The sequence below is a fragment of the Festucalex cinctus genome, chromosome 2 (assembly GCF_051991245.1).
Source record: "Festucalex cinctus isolate MCC-2025b chromosome 2, RoL_Fcin_1.0, whole genome shotgun sequence".
Lineage (NCBI taxonomy): Eukaryota > Metazoa > Chordata > Actinopteri > Syngnathiformes > Syngnathidae > Festucalex > Festucalex cinctus.
Genome location: NC_135412.1, coordinates 39,592,665 through 39,609,736, shown reverse-complemented (window position 1 = coordinate 39,609,736; position 17,072 = coordinate 39,592,665). Strand labels below are relative to the sequence as shown.

At 40.9% G+C, this 17,072-nt stretch overlaps 1 protein-coding gene across 11 annotated transcripts in view; it reads left to right on the top strand.

Moving 5' to 3' along the window:
* The window catches only part of agrn (agrin), a 341,291-nt gene that overhangs the window by 308,285 nt on the left and 15,934 nt on the right, over positions 1–17,072 (top strand). For 7 of the 11 annotated variants that reach the window (XM_077515073.1, XM_077515069.1, XM_077515068.1 and 4 more), the window contains 7 exons: positions 6,521–6,611; positions 6,732–6,896; positions 7,063–7,174; positions 13,655–13,771; positions 15,071–15,254; positions 15,902–15,992; positions 16,594–16,617. In XM_077515073.1, the coding sequence (XP_077371199.1) occupies positions 6,521–6,611; positions 6,732–6,896; positions 7,063–7,174; positions 13,655–13,771; positions 15,071–15,254; positions 15,902–15,992; positions 16,594–16,617 (784 nt within the window). The remainder of the gene's footprint in view (positions 1–6,520; positions 6,612–6,731; positions 6,897–7,062; positions 7,175–13,654; positions 13,772–15,070; positions 15,255–15,901; positions 15,993–16,593; positions 16,618–17,072) is intronic. The other 4 variants (XM_077515070.1, XM_077515067.1, XM_077515071.1 and 1 more) reach the window with 1 other exon arrangement.

Here is a 17,072-nt window from a genome sequence, read left to right as displayed (position 1 = left end):
AAAACAAGGGGCAAACTAAGGGCGCAAGACAAGGCAAGGCAAGGCATAAAACAAGGGCTGTGGTTCAAGGGCTGTGAGGACGCTTCCATGCACTGAGATGTGACACTTCGGCAACTGCAGGTGGTGGCTGATGGCTTTTATGACCGGGGTGATTGGTAACAGGTGGAGACAATCATGGGTGTGGACCGGTGATTACTGTGCAGGAGGAAGGGCACGTGACCTGAGGTGAGAGGGTGGTTAATGACTTCAAAATAAAACGGAAACATGACTATGAAAATGAAAGCATGGCCCGCCATCAGCGTGGCGGCGTGACAGTTACCCCCCCCCCTCAACGGCCGGCTCCTGACGGCCCAGGCAGGTCAGGATGTTCCTCATGAAACTCTTCAATGAGGGAGGGATCCACGATGAACCGGGCGGGCACCCATTGCCTCTCCTCTGGACCGTATCCCTCCCAATCTACCAGATACTGGCGTCCCTGGCCCCGCTTTCTGACGTCCAACAATTTCCTAACCTTATACACCGGGCCCCCCTCCACCATCTCCGGAGGGGGCGGCACAGGCTCGGGCGGGACCAGGGAACTGTCCTGGACTGGCTTGACCTGGCTCACGTGGAAGGTGGGGTGGGTGCGGAGGGATCGAGGCAGGCGAAGGCGCACGGCGGCAGGACCTATGGACTTGGCGATTGGAAACGGGCCCACGAATCTTGGGGCCAATTTTGGACATGGTACCTTGAGGTGAAGGTTCTTTGTGGACAGCCAGACTCTTTGACCCGGCTGGTACTGTGGCGCGGGCCTCCTCCTCCGGTCAGCAGCTCTTTTCACCCTGTCCCCTTGACGCTGTAGTGCCAGTCGAGCTGCTGACCAGATTCGGCGACACCTGCGGACCATGGCGTGGACCGAGGACACTGAGGCTTCCTCTTCCAGGTCCGCGAAGTAGGGAGGATCGTAGCCGTGAACGCACTTGAAGGGCGTGATTCCTGTAGCAGACGTGGGTAGAGAGTTATGCGCGAGTTCGACCCATACCAGGTTCTTGCTCCATGATGAGGGGTTTTGGGAGACCAGGCATCTGAGTCCGGTCTCCAGCTGCTGGTTGAGCCGCTCCGTGGCTCCGTGAGCGCCTGCAACTTCTCCACTAGTCCCCAATCCATGAGGCTCTCATCTGCCCCGGAGTCGATGAGGGCTGGCAAGTCTGTGGTGGTGGCATGGCAAGAAATCCTGACGTGAATGAGTTTTCGATTCTTGACTTGCGTGGGAGAGTCGGAATTCGCGGAACTCACCGGGGAGCCTCTCTTGGTGGGACAGGATACCACCAGATGGCCTTGTTCTCCACAGTAGTAACACCGCCCCTCCTGGCGACGTCGCTGACGTTCGTGCTGGGTCAGTCGGGCGCGGTCAAGCTGCATGGGTTCCTCGCCACTCTCGCTGGCCTTTTCCGCGGTGGACGACTGGGGAAGTGCACGTTGTGGAAACTCCCTTTGCCGATGGGTGCCGGAGGAATCCAGAGCCGGGTCTCCGTTGGTGTCCGCTGGTCTGCATGAGATCTCGCCTTCGATGATCCGTGCGGATGGCCAGCGAAATCAATGAGTCCAGGTCGCCGGGTAAGTCCACGGGAAGCAAGAGTTCCTGCATTGAGGTGGTGAGTCCCTTTAAAAAGTGATCAAAGAGAGCGGTGTCGTTCCAGCCACTCTTGGCTGCTAGAGTTCGGAATCGGATGGCGTAATCATTGACCGATTCTCTGCCTTGTCTGAGATTGCTGAGTTCTCGCGTCTTCTCTCGATCCATGTTGACTGGGTCGAAAACCTGGCGGAGAGCCCTGCTAAACCCGGCTGCGGTTGAGCAGGTCGGGGAGTGCCGTGCCCATTCCGCAATGGCCCAGTCTCTGGCTCGTCCCGTCAGATGGGAGATCATGAAGGCCACGCGGGAACGGTCTGTAGGAAAGGCCTGTGGTGAGAGTTCAAAATGAATGTCGCATTCCGTCAAGAATGCCTGGCAGTGTCCTGGTTCTCCCGAGTATCGCTCCGGGGAAGCCAGTCTCAGTCCTACTCCGGCCAAGGCTGGAGTTGGGATCGGTGGTTCAGCTGCTGCTTCCGGTCTCGTGACGGTTGGCGTGGAGTGTTGCAGGTGGCTCACCAGCTCCTGTACTTGTCCAGCAAGTTCTCCCATCCGGGTGACCATGGCTTGCTGGACCTCCTCCTGGTGCGACAGGCGGGCGGCCTGCCTTCGTAGTGCAGCCTCCAACTTATCTGCTGGGTCCATGCTGGCCGAAGTGTACTGACACGACGAGAGGAGGGAGGACTCAGACGCAGATATAAAGTTGGCCAACAAGGCTGCAGTTTTAATGACCGGAAACTCAAAACGCCTCTTAAAGAGGGAAAAAAGGCTGAACAAAAAAAGCTCCAAACTGGAGAGACAAAAAGGGCACTCAAAAACGGGGACAACAGAAAGCGCTCCACTAGGGAGGAAAACAAGGGGCAAACTAAGGGCGCAAGACAAGGCAAGGCAAGGCAAGGCAAGGCAAGGCATAAAACAAGGGCTGTGGTTCAAGGGCTGTGAGGACGCTTCCATGCACTGAGATGTGACACTTCGGCAACTGCAGGTGGTGGCTGATGGCTTTTATGACCGGGGTGATTGGTAACAGGTGGAGACAATCATGGGTGTGGACCGGTGATTACTGTGCAGGAGGAAGGGCAAGTGACCTGAGGTGAGAGGGTGGTTAATGACTTCAAAATAAAACGGAAACATGACTATGAAAATGAAAGCATGGCCCGCCATCAGCGTGGCGGCGTGACAGTTACCCCCCCTCAACGGCCGGCTCCTGACGGCCCAGGCAGGTCAGGATGTTCCTCATGAAACTCTTCAATGAGGGAGGGATCCACGATGCATGGCCCGCCATCAGCGTGGTGGCGTGACACAGTTAAAGATTATTTGTATTTTAATATATAAGGAAAAAAACTGTTAATATTCCATTGTAAAACCAGTAAAATAATTTGTTCCATTTCCGAGTTCCTCTTAAGATCCCTAACTTGTGACTGTTGCTTCTTTTGAAATAAACGATGCAGAAAAATCAAACGTTTTGATGGGACTGTCAATTTCAGTTTGAGAAAAGTACAATCGTTTTGAATGGGCCCGACATTTTGTTCCTTGCTCTGGCATGATAAGAAAGAAAAAAAATCAGTTGAATAATAGAAAAAGAAGACAGATACACAAAAGCATGTTTGTCCTTCAGTAGTCACGCCATAATCATAAATTGATCATTCTTTGAGCAGGTTTTTTTTTATTTTTTTTATTTTTTGCTACTATTGTGCTGAATCGAGCCTGACAATTTTGGGGTACAAAAGCCCTCACATGGAGAAATGCATGAAAGATTGCAAGAGGACTTGCATTGCTTCAAAAACACTCCAAATAAAATGTTATTATGTACTTTCCCCGTAACGTGTTAGTCATCACAGTTTGGAAATTAGTTGTTAATGAATTGCTCAGTCAGCTCTGGTGCTTAAGCTTAGGACCAGTTGACTATTGTGTCAACACTTAGTCACAAAGCATGTCACGTAAAATAGAATACCGAGAGGGTCGCATACAGTCAGTTGTCTAATCTGATTTATAACTTACTGTGTTATGTTCACGCACCACTTGTTTGGTAGAAAGTGTTTAGTCAGTTAACAATTGATTAGATAAAAACTGTCTTTTGTATTAATTCATCATATATTTTCCTTTAGTTTACCGCTTAAACCTTACCCTGTCAGTCAAAAACACTTATGTATAATAAATCTGATATGGTTTATTGTAATACAGATTTATTGCTTGTTTGTTAAAAAAAAAAATACAAGGGAAGAGGACTGAATCACATTAAGTCAGAATTGCAAGATTAAGGGCAAAATATCAGTTTCATTATTTTTTTCAAAATGGTTAAGCCCTACTAGAAGTGTGACGATATATCGATATCGCGATAAATCGTGATACTTTGTCTCCTGATAGATTTTTGATAAGTCTACCAAGTATTGTGACATTTGTAGTTAAGATTCTTCCACCCTAACGGCTCCATTGTTCATTACTTATTGATTAATTACTTTCCGGGCCACTAGGGGGAGCGCCTCATAAGAGTGGCGGGAAAGTGGACGGATGCCTCCAGCGAAGAAGACTCATCAGCTTAGTTTTTTTTATTATTGTTATTTTTATATACTTATATATTTATATATATATATATATATATATATATATATATATATATATATATATATGTGTGTGTGTGTGTGTGTGTGCGGGTGTGTGTGTGGGTGTGTGTGTGTGTGTGTGTGTGTGTGTGTGTGTGTATTTAGATGTTTAAATTAGTGTTGTTCCGATACTGGTATCGGCAGAGACGCCAATACTGCATTAAAATAGTGGTATCGGTATCGGTGAGTACTCACAAGTAACATGCCGATACCATTAATTCCAACGCTAATATAGGATTTTGGATGCAGCATCTTGTGTCTTGCTGGTGCACGACATTCACTGATATGTGACATGCTCACTGCATGCCGATCTAAGATATCCTATTGGCCCTTGAATGCTCTGAATCAATGGCAGGACAGCTTTTTCATGTTGAGGGAAAAAAAACAACCTATGTATCGGTATGGTATCGGTATCGGCCGATACTGCAAAGCTGGGTATCGGGATCGGTATCGGGGGCCAAAAATCAGTATCGGAACAACACTAGTATAAATGTATTTAGATTATTTATTATTATTATTTTATTTATTTTTTTATATATCATTATAATATTTGAATTAGTTTTATCGTAGATTATTGTGGATTTATTCCCTGAGCAATATATCGATAATCGTGGTATCGTCACATCGCGAGATAATCGTTAGCGTGAGCCTTGCATCGCATATCGCATCGTGAGATAGCCAGAGGTTCCCACCCCTAAACACTACGATTAACTACTGTTTGTTTTGAAGTTCGTTGATTTGAGTTCACTTCACCTGCCACCATTGAGTGCTCATATCTCTAGTTTTCACTCGCAAATCAAAGCCGAAAAAAAAAAAAAACATCCAAATGACGGCTCGTATCTCAAAAGAGTCACAAATCAAGTCACTTGTATCTCAAGGAACCACTGTAATGTGTCCCGAAGTCTACATTTTCAAGTTCAAACCATTATCTTGGAGGAGGTTTTCGGCAAAGAAATATATCATCTGGTTGTCATTCATATAATTTATGATATGCAGTATTTTCCACACATTCCCCAAAAAATAATACAAAATCTCCTCTCTCCACTGTCAGAAGTTGTGTTCCAAGCAGCTCAGTCCTCTATTAATAGAGATGAGGTCCATGCGTGATGGTTTTCTGTGCGAGTTTCCAACTGCTGTGCGTCATCAAGATTCAGTCTTTGGAACAACATCTCATTAGCTTTCGCATCTCGGCGTGCCTGACCCAACACAGTTACTAATTTCAGCCCGTTACGAATCGCGCTGTAGGTGTGTGTGGATGCATGGGGTTGGAGCAACATCCCCAAACACATACCCTCTGGTTGCACTTGGATTAGCTCATGTCAAGCCTCTTCAAATTCCTCTTTTTCTTTTTGTGTCTGAGCCAGGAACAGAACATTCTGCAATCAGTCGTATGCATTTATTACAAAAAAAAGAAAGAAGGAAAGAAAAAAAGCCTGCCAAAAAACAATGGTGGCATTCTTTCCATTGGCACTCCACGTGCCCTTGGAGGTTGTTTGTTAGACTGTGACACCATGGAAAGCTGCTATGTCTTTTTTTTTTTTTTTTTAACTCAAAGTTATGTTTACCTCACCCAGGATTTGCATGTTTTATATAAACTATCTGCCACTTTTTTTAATGTGTTTTTTTTTATGTTGTTGTTTTTTTTTTTTTTTTTTTAACTGTTCAAGGATGTTACCGTTAGATTTTGTGTTTTGCGTAGGAGTGTGAGGATCACATTTAAAAATTGTAGGTAATCAAGTATAAAACTATATTACGAAAATTAAATTGTGTAAAATTTTCATATCCCAAGAATAACTTAATTTTCTTAATTTTCTTTTTTACAGTATTTAATTATAGTTTATTTAAAAAGGGTAGTGTCTAGAATTTAGTGCCATCTACTGGTGAAGTAATAGATCATTAATTAAAAAAAACTATTAATTTAAACATGCAAAAAAAAAAAAGTTCTATCACTTCAATGTATTGTAATTTTTTTTAAATATATGTCTAGTAATCGCTAATCATATGAGTTGAGTTGGCTTTTATGCTGTTTTCTGAATACACAACACATTTTCAATTTTACACATTTTTCAATTATAAAAAATATTTTCTAATGAATCAATATAAAATATCAAACTTATCAAACAAAAAGGTGATGTCAAACCAAGTTTCATCCAAGATTTGATTCACATTGTTTAGTTGCCATTCATTTTAATTGAAGCATGGACAATCCGATTCAACTTGTTCAGATTCTTCAATTTGTCATGAGTCCGCTTATAACTATTTGCCCCACTTTAAACAGGCAGAACAAAAATCACCTATTTTGTGCTTCCAGTTGCTGAGAGGAGAGGACCATACATGCCACTATTCAATGGAGACTCTTACCTGGAGCTCAAGGGGCTTCATCTTTATGGACATGATCTGCGGTGAGTTCTTCTTTTCTGCATCCAGAGATTTGTGCTACTCACCTATCGTGTGGTTGTAATTTGAAATGTTTTCCATATAGAAGTGCATATTTGACCTCTAGGTTTGTGCTTTGTGTACAGCCAAAAAGTCAGCATGACAGTGGTTCTTATGGCCAATGACTCCAATGGACTGATTTTCTACAACGGGCAAAAATCTGACGGAAGAGGAGACTTCATCTCTTTGTCCCTTAATGAGGGGATCCTGGAGTTCCGCTATGACCTTGGCAAGGGGGCTGCTACCATCAGGTTGGCATTAAATGATACATTTATGTCACAACATATGCAGCTATTTTTGTGCCAAACATATCATTCATACATAACTGGGTTTCTTTATCATAGCCAAGATTCCTAAATGTTTTTGGTAAACGTGATACAGTAATTGAATTTATTTCCTTTTATTTATCTGATCCAGGAGTAAAGAACCAATCAGGCTCAACACTTGGACCACCATCAGCTTGGAGCGTTCCAATCGCAAAGGAGAGATCATGGTGAACAAGAAGGACGCCGTTCGAGGAGAAGCGCCGGTAAATGTGCAGCCCGCTAACGAGCTCCTGCTAATGCTGTCTTGCTTTTAGCATGCTGAGCTTTTGGGCCTTTGTGGTATGCTTTGCTATGCTTGGGGCGTACTTCCTGTTGTTCTTTCATCAACCGCTCCTCTCACATCATGATGAAAATTCTCCAGCAACTGTTATTGTGGGTTTGCGTTCTTCTTGTGCTTATATTTTGTATGTTAAACTATGTCAAAGTCAGCAGCAATGGGTGGCGATGGTGCCCTCATACAGCTTGTTTTAACTGTTTTTTTTTTTTTATCTAGTTGGTCTGTTACATCACATCAAAAAAAGCAAGTTGTGGATTACAGCAGCATACATTTATGCATAAGAGCATAAGATTTATGGTAATTCCCATTTATAGTGTATACATGTGTTTTAAAATTCCCGGCTTAGGCAATAATTTTCTTAAGTTTCATGTAAGCAAACTGGCGGATTCTTTTTAAATGAAATCCACGATGAAAACCAGCGCCCATGGCTTTCTTGCTGAAAAAAATGACATCCATCAAAGTTAGAAGTAGAGCTGCAGATATCGGGGGACATTTTTGACAAGCTGTCTTGATCCTGGGCATCCTGTAATTCCTTTTTTTTATTTTTATTTTTTTATTTTTTTTTTATTTTTTTGTCAACCTTTCATTTTGCTGAGGTAACTTAGACACCCCAAAGAAAAATAGCCTCAGGAGTGCGCCCTTACTTTTATGAAGTCAGACAGACTAGGAGCCTGATAGCAGCATCACAAAGCTATTTAGTCTAACTGAGCAGGTGCACAGTTTTAAATGGTGGTGAGCCTTTCCCCTGATAAGCCGTCCAATTACATTAAACTGTGTAATTTGTGATTATGAACATGCATTTTGTTAACTCCCATCATCTCCTCACAATCAACACAGCAAATTTTCCTCTTCGCTGGTTCCCTGCCGCCACCTTCTTTCATCATCCATATGGTAATTGTGTCTTACTCCTGCAATAGAGGCAGAAAATCTTCCTAAAATAAGGGGAGGAAAGCAAAAGTAGGCAGTGGAGGATGGTGATGGTCTGTTGGGACTGTAAGGGATGAGCTGAAGCTAGTTAAAGAGCTTTAGAGGCGAGTGACGGCACTCTTCAAATAAAATGTTCGCACACGCTGGAATGGACTTATATATTTATATCCGCGATATATTGCATGCTGGGAGTGTTCGTCATAGCAAGGACAGCTCGGGCTGGCAGCATGATGAAGCACATACTTTCAAAGGCACAGACAGAAGAAATAACAACCTTTTTTGGTTCACCTCTCACATCACGGCTGCACGTCCTTAAATGAGGCTTATTTAGGGCCACTTTTCACAGTTTCTCATCTGCGAAGGCTCTCTTTTCATCTTTTCCCAATGACATTTCTTCTTCTTGCGTTATCTTTCAACAAGTATTTTCATTTGAGTCTTTTATGTGCATGTACAGGATTTGTGCTAATGATAATGCCGATCTCACTTGTGCATGCTGCACTGCATGCTCTGTCTCATGTTCTTACAGCTCAGGCTCTGTCTTAGGTTATTTCAAGATGTATTTTTTGATATACTGTGCAAAAGCCAACATTGTTGTTTTGGAAATGCCATGATGGTCATAAAAATTGGATTACCTCAAACAGTGCAGACAGACATCCACCAATGATGGACTACAGTTTGAATAAATAAATAAATAAATAAATAAATAAATAAAAAGATATTTACATTTTGTCCATCCACTTGACAGCTATGGCTACCATTTTGTTAATGGAGGAACAGATGGCATTGGTGAAAATGATTCTGAGGGTTAGACAATTCCAATGGCATCATAATTGACTGACATGACAAAATAATCATAATCATAATAATAATAATTGCCAAATATATTTAAACATTTTTAGTTGTTCATTTAAATATTGGTTTACCCTTCTCCCACCATTTGTCAACAAAGTTTTGTGTATTTATTTGTGTAAACTGTATCTCTCTCCTATTAGTTAATTTAAAAATTCAAAAAGCTTATAAATGCAAACCTAGCAGTCGCCTTAGAATTTTGCACAAAAATAATGCATATTACTTGTGAGTACTCACCGATACCAATACCACTGTTTTAATGCAGTATCGGCGCCTCTGCCGATACCAGTATCGGTATCGGAACAACACCAATAGAAACAGAAGGATGTCAAGGACCAGCTCCAACCACAAAGCATAAAATCGAGCAGTTTCCATTTGAGGATGTATTTCCTAAAATAGTGACTGAGAGATATTGTATGATATTATAGATTGATGATATTAAATAGTCTTCTATATGTTTAAACTGACTTTGTAATAGAATAGACATATTTTTTTTGTAGTGCTCCCTCCCTATCAGCTTTTCTTTCTTTCTTTCTTTCTTTCTTTCTTTCTTTCTTTCTTTCTTTCTTTCTTTCTTTCTTTCTTTCTTTCTTTCTTTCTTTCTTTCTTTCTTTCTTTCTTTCTTTCTTTCACAATCTAATTATTTCCGGGTCATTCTTGACATGTTTAGCAGCTGTTGTACTGCACTATATAAAGCCGGACTTTCCCTGTCACCATGACAGTAAGCTTCAGCTTTACAGATGCCACATCTGTTGTTCAGTAAACGATATCTACCATGACACATGGTGGTATCATATACCATAGTAAAGATAATTACAGCCACCTTGAAGCACCACCTGTTATTTTTTCCCATGGAAGTAGACAACGTACACAGCAATTATTGAGGCGTAGTATTAGGAGAGCGGAGACAGCAATGTAAGGAAATACAGTGCACCGTATGTATGGACAGACCATGGGGAGACAAAATGAAACCAATAAAGGTACAATGAAGGAATGAAGATAATAAAAGTTGGCTGGAGTTTTCCAAAAAGTTCATCCATGAGTTAAATTTCCATGTGTAAACAGAAGACCAAAATGCATAAAAGCACACATTTTTAAAACTCCACTGTGGGCATATGTTTGGCATGAGTGTGTGCATGTAGGCGCTTTAATGTGTGCATGTTCCTGCAGGTTTCGGCATGTCGCACTATGCACCCTTACCGTTCTTCTAATAACTATATTCCTCCCTATTTTGTGTTTTCTTTCTCGACGATGTGCTGTCTGGATATAAGAAATCACGCAAGGTAATGAGACAAGTCACACCTTAGCCCATGTTTCATTTTGAACCATTCACTATGTCCTCTCACTCCCACTTCTCTTTGTGTAATGAAAAAAAAAAAAAACAATTTCTGCAGAGCGGTGGGCAGCTTTGTAGAAAAACTTGTCATTTCATAAGCCTGTGCACACGCACTCACTGCACTGAGGCAGGGAGCTCTATAAAAACACTCTTTGGCTTTCACCTCAGTCCATCTGCTGTGGGGGCGGACGGGGTGTGAAGGTGGGAGGGAAGAAAGAAGCCGAGGCATCCATCGTTGTGGCGGCCATTGTTTTTAAGCGGCAACAAACGTCTTCATTAGCCTCGCGTAGGTGGGGATATCGCGTCGGGCCGCGCAGCTGTCGGCAGTGAGAGCAAAAGACAGTGAAAAAGGTATCCACGAAGACTGTGGAGGTACTGAGGAGCAAAGCCACATTGTTCTTTTGTCGTCTGGTCTCACTTGTTTTGTAAACAAACAGTCCTCCATCCTATTACAAGTCCCCCTTCAGCCACTCGCTCTGCCCCTCAAATGCACAGTGAACTTCAGCAGGCTACAAACACTCCATGGAGCCACAGTTGTGTCCTCTCACAAGAGCCAACTAAACGACACTATTTCATTGCATGATATCTCACTTTAGTGTCACAAAAAAACAAGTTGTTTTTCTGCAGTGGCAGCTGTGGTGGAAGTACACTGTTAAAAAAAATACTTCCCCCATGTAGGGTTTAATTTCTGTTTCGTTAGTGAGTTAGCAAGCAATGTAAATATTGTGAACTAATTTCCTTGGACATATTCATACTGAGAGGTGGGCCAAGTAAAAGTCCATTAAAATTTGGTGTGGAACATTTTTTTTTTGCTAGTTTTTCTAAACTAGTGAAGAAAAATTTCATGAAATATGATTAAATACAATGATGAGCTAATGAACACTAAAACAAAGACTTGAAGTTAAAAAAGGTATGTTTATGAAGTTCAGTCATTTGACTTGCCTAAGTTTCAGGTGCACTTGCCACATCAAATAATGGTGGTCGCCTAGCTAAACAAAAAGCCACTCAAGATGGCGTCGATTTAAGCCGACTTGTTGATGCTAAAATCTTGATTGCAATTCTTCAATGGTATAGTTTCCAGAGTCTAGTCTCGATATTGTCTTTCACTTGTCTTCTCGGTTTAATGCATAACTGACTTGACGTATGATTAATGTTTGATGAATTATAAATGAGGTAAACCAGTGGTTCAGGGCCACACAGAGAAACGGACAGTTTTTATTTACTGGTGGATGGATATGAGGTTGGGCAGTATAGGGTTAGGTGATGAAATGATGGGGAATATGGTGAGCAGCTTATTTACTCAATCAGACGCAGCGGAAAAGTGAGTGACAGCTGAAGCCAATCTGAGTTGACTTTTTCCTTCTCTGCTTTGGTTTGCAAGTTGAAGAAGTTAACAGAAAATAATAGCAAAGGTAAACAATGACCGAACTTGCTGCTAAACGCGCAGTTGATGTGATCATGTTGCTAGAACGGATCAATCTGTACTGTAATGCAATGTTGATTAAGTCCACATAATTATAGCAGTCAGGTAAAAAGTACAATTGAAAAGGAAAAAGCACAGCTCAGTTGTCGTCACTCTCCAGCAATCAAGCCCTCCAGAAGCCCGAGGCGGGCCCACGACGTCGGACTGGGTGACCACTGAGGCTCCAACCTGCAGGGCTCAGCCGGCAGTGAATTTTTTTTAACCAAAGCGTCAATATTTATAATTTGTGAGTGGTGACAGCTCTGCATGAATGCCAAGTCAAATTTATGTCAAGTCTTCTCTGAGTTTTACCCAAACAAGTCGCAAGTCCTTAAATTTGCAGCTCGAGTGTGACTCAATTCAGGTTATGTGACTCGAGTCCCCCACCTCTGTTATATTGTATTATAGTATACTGTATTTGTATTTCCTTCTGAAAGAATCATAATGCAATACCCAATTGAATGTGTTGGGAGTAATTCATTCATGAAGTTATTATGCAATGTAATAAAAAAAGAATGTTAGGTTAATTAAACATTGATTTTCTGAATTGCAGCAATTTGTTCTCTTAATCACCGAAGAAGTAAAAGTATTAATTTATAGAAGGCAGTGTACTTATTTAGTGTATCCAGGACAGTATGCAATATAATGTGTTTTGCTTACAACTTGCCAAATAACTTAAAAACACATTTATCAAGTCATGTTTTAAGAATTTCAACATTGTACAATAAAAGACGGATCACCAATTTAATATTTATATTATATCGTATCACTACAGAAGTTTGTGTGTGTAGTATTTTCATTGTGTAACACAATTTGAGTTTGCCTCATTGCTGTCTTGGGGAGGATGACAACATTGGCAAAGCAAAGCGAATACACTCACATCTGGGTCCAGCCACCTTGGCCTAAGCCCCCAATAGGTCTCTGTTGGATGCAACAACACAATCTCAGCTTTAGCCAAGCGTCGCTGCCTCCTGCACTCCAAATCCCTGCCTAAATAAAAGCCAGCTCGCCTTCACAATGCCTGTTCATTTGGTCTCTTCCATCATTTTTCCAGCAATTAACTTGTTTCTCCTCTGGCAATTAGTGTCCCACTTACAATAAACATCTTTTTCTTTGTTTCTTTAGATGGGCGATAATATATATATATATATATATATATATATATATATATATATATATATATATATATATATATATATATATATATATATATATATATATATACATATATATAGGATTTTTCCCATGTGTGTAACATTTGATTGAAAATTTTCACCGAATAATGCACAACATTGTTGATCCCATATTAGCATTGTTCTGCCTTGATGAAGGTATGCTGTCTACTACTTAGTGTTGTTCTCATTTGAAATGTCTTCAAGAAACATATCTCAGGATGATTCTCTTTTGTACTTGCTTTTAATGCTTCACATCTAGAAGATAATTGACCACCCTCTCAGCAGACATAGAAATTAATTATGTTGTAATACATCAACTGCGCTGATGTGCGTTGAGGGCGAGAAAGTGCGGTTATAGCCTCGGCGGGCTCCAAAACGAATATGGATCATTTTAATGGCAGAATCTATTTATTACAGTGGCATATGTGCAAATGTGCTACATTAATCTCCCCCTTTATATATTTCAACTAAAAGGATGCAACTTATTACAGGCTCATAGGACACAAAACATATGACTCCATAAACCATCACATCCAGAATAGAAAAGCACTGCAAAAACAGATTACATTTTAAAGCAATCTTTGGAGGTTATTTTTATTATTATGAATTTGTCTTCGAGTCCCCAGTTAAAACCAATTTGTTGTCCTGTCTCATCAGAACCTCCATGTGGACCTAAACCTGAAAGAGTCTCTCTTTGTCGGTGGGGCTCCTGACTATAGTCGACTTGCACGAAGTGCCGCACTCACAGAAGGCTTCAAGGGAACGATCCAAAAGGTAAATGTTTGGAAGCCATTATTTCCTGAAGGACTGTTGTGACATTGCCCAACCTGCTGTGTTTTTACAGTGGAGCCGCTGAACGAATAAAAACCCAAAGTTTGAACTATTGTCTTGAATGGTGTCACATAGTACGTCAACATATGACATTAGGTTATATTTGTGTTTTTCTTTTTTTGTGACAGGAATGACAACACATAAAAGTATGTTCTGGCTACTCAGTACAATATAGCATACTTAACTAAAGGTAATCAATGAAAATAATAAATAAATGTGCACTAAAAAGTATTCCTCTGCATATTCTTTACTCCATCTACATTTAGACTGAACAAGTGCATCACATATATTCTTAATGCTAGGTGATTTGCCTTCAGCAGTTCTTTCCTATATATATAACTTCCCATAAAGTGCTATGCCATTGATTTTATATATAAGTATCAAAAATGTATTTTTACACTTGTATGATGATTAAGATTGCCAAAGTATTACTTAAAATTTGATTGTACAGTTATTACGGGTTCACACATCAACTTAATATTCAAATGGTTGGTTCTTAATCCAAACAAATCAAAAATTGAGCATCATAGTTGAAATGTAAAGGTTCCACTGTACTATGTAATGATTTGCTATTCTTTTGGCCCATACAAATGTCAAGCAATTAATAATTATTAGTTGTCAAGTTGTCACTTTATCCGCTGTCTTATTAATATTATTTTACATTCTCAGATCAAAGTGGCACTGCTCATTTGAATTAGCATGCCATGCACTTAATAATAGAATGCACATTTTGAAGTCTCTTTTTTTTTTTTTCCTTAGATCTTTCCCCAACAGCTGTCTGTTTTTTGTTTTTTTAATCATTCCCTTCTCTCACTTTCCAGTAAAATGACAAAAATAGTCCAGCAGAACAAAGGCAGAATGTTACTGTTTGCATAAACTTGTCATTAGTTCTCTTCTACAAAGTTCCCCTTGACACTTTAGAGAAAATCACAAGCTAAGTGTGGCGTTTGTCTTACGTGGCCACTGGAGAGAAGTTAATTATGTAGAAAAGGTGTTGAGTTCTCAGGGTAATGTAGAGTTTAACATACACATTGTGTTGCATGAACACCAATTGTAATATCTGATGAATATCTGATTACCGTTTCTCCTTCAGTGATGTACTCTTTTCCACCGAAGCAAAGTATGGATTTTGATTTATGCTTTTCACCAAGCTAGATGAATAACAAACATTATGCAGCGCTGAGAAATCTCACCTTTACTTGGCATTAACGGATTTGACTGTCTGACTTTTTTTTGCAATAGATCATTTTGATGGGCACGCCCATCCTCAGAGAAGAGAACGCCCTGCGCTCCCAAAATCTGGCCATGTTCCAGGAGCACACGTGTTCCCGGGAGCCCTGCCACAACGGGGGGCGCTGCAACCCCCAGCTGGACACGTATGAGTGTGTGTGCCTCAGTGGCTACTCTGGGGGACACTGTCAGAACAGTAAGTAGCTTGGTCAATTGTGGCTCTACTTGATTTTATTGTTGTCATATTGTTAGAAGGTGTAACAATATTAGTTTTTGGGGTTTTTTGTTAAGAAAAAATCTTGGAAAATGGATGGTTGGACTCTATTCTTGTATAATTTTAAACTCTCACTAGAGTAAGCTGAATGATGAGTGGAGTTGAGCTAATATTTTAATATGTTTAATGAACAATGAAAGTCCATTTAAATGTATTAAGCTCAATGTAAGTGTAGAATTCTGCAAAAGCAGCTCAGTATAAAGAAATACTACAGTTAATCTTTAGCAGCCAGTATTAATGTACTGTGATCCTAAACTAAAGTAGCACTTAGGGAAATGATGAAGTGAATCAACTGTCATTTCACCAACAGGTGACTGACTCCATGTAGCTTTTATCATGTCTGCCTGACAACTTGAAATGAACCGAGGCGCGATGTATCTAACAAAAACATTCCCCGCCTCTGCCATTAACCTTGTGCACGTGGTCGTCTGTCCCTTTTACGTTAATTAAAAATGCACCAGCACTCCCGTGTCGGCTCTGATGACTGAACCTTCCCTCTTATTGATCGGTGTGAGCTCATCCACTCAACAATCTCTCCCCTCTCTCCCATCCTGCCCCTTCCTTCACAGCCATTTATGAGAAATCTGCCGGGACTGAGACTGAGGCCATTGCCTTTGACGGGCGGACATTCATCGAATATCACAACGCCGTCACGAGGAGGTAAGGAAGAGGACGAGAGCATGTATTAACCAAATAAACCCTCTAACCACCCTCACGAAGCTGTGATGACAAGCTTGATGATATCATCAGCTCACACGCTTCAGGGGGACTAGCAGCGAGCTAATAGGCCTTCTTTTAACATAATTTCACTAATTACCAAGACATTCAACAATCAAAGTGTTGCCCTAAGTAAGCCTATGTAGTCATTTTACATAATGACAGTTGTGGGAGACTTGCACGATCTGACATTTTGTGATTTTACAAAGAGAAAGTTGATGGCATCAGTGTAAAAGAAGAGATATTACACAAGAAGAAAACAAAAGGTTGTGTCCCTTTAGGCTGCTGCTTTGACATTTGTACTGCTCCAGAATGAAGTTTGCCACAGGGATGATTAGAAACAATGTCTGAAAAGAGAGCAAATGGCTTGATGTATTTGTCAACACAACGCCCAAATAACAAATGTTGCGTAATTTGCTCCCAAAACACTGTCTGTCTTTGTGTGTTGTTTGCTTTGTCCAGTGTTAGTCTTGACCTCTTCTGTCCTTGTCCATGTCTATTCTCACATTAAATGTCCCTCACTGTCTTTCCTTTTCCACCAAAGCCAACTGACCAATGAGATCCCAGAGTAAGTAGACAATATGTCTATTAGGAAATTGCCCAGCTTCAAATCAAGCCTAACTAACAGCAACAAAACTGTCCATTTTTGGATAATTCACATAACCGAAGACACTAAAAAAAACATCCAGTTTTCACTCATATTCTCATCTACATGCAGACAATAACCATCCCGACTGTACATGTCCAATCATTCAGTCCACTCCATATTTCAGTTTGACAGATTTTGTTATTTTCGAGACATTTTGCAGTTTCATTCAATCCTTTCTGTTCAATGCAATGAGAAGCATGAATGTGTGCATGATAAGCATTATGCTCGTACCCCAGAGAAATTGAATTGCTTTATTGAAAATGTGCAATATTTTATGCATGGTTCGTATACAAAATGAATTGCCATGCATTTTTGCACTGAATGTTGTTAGCTGGAATGTGGAACATGAAGGAGACCCCCCTTGCAAAAAAAAA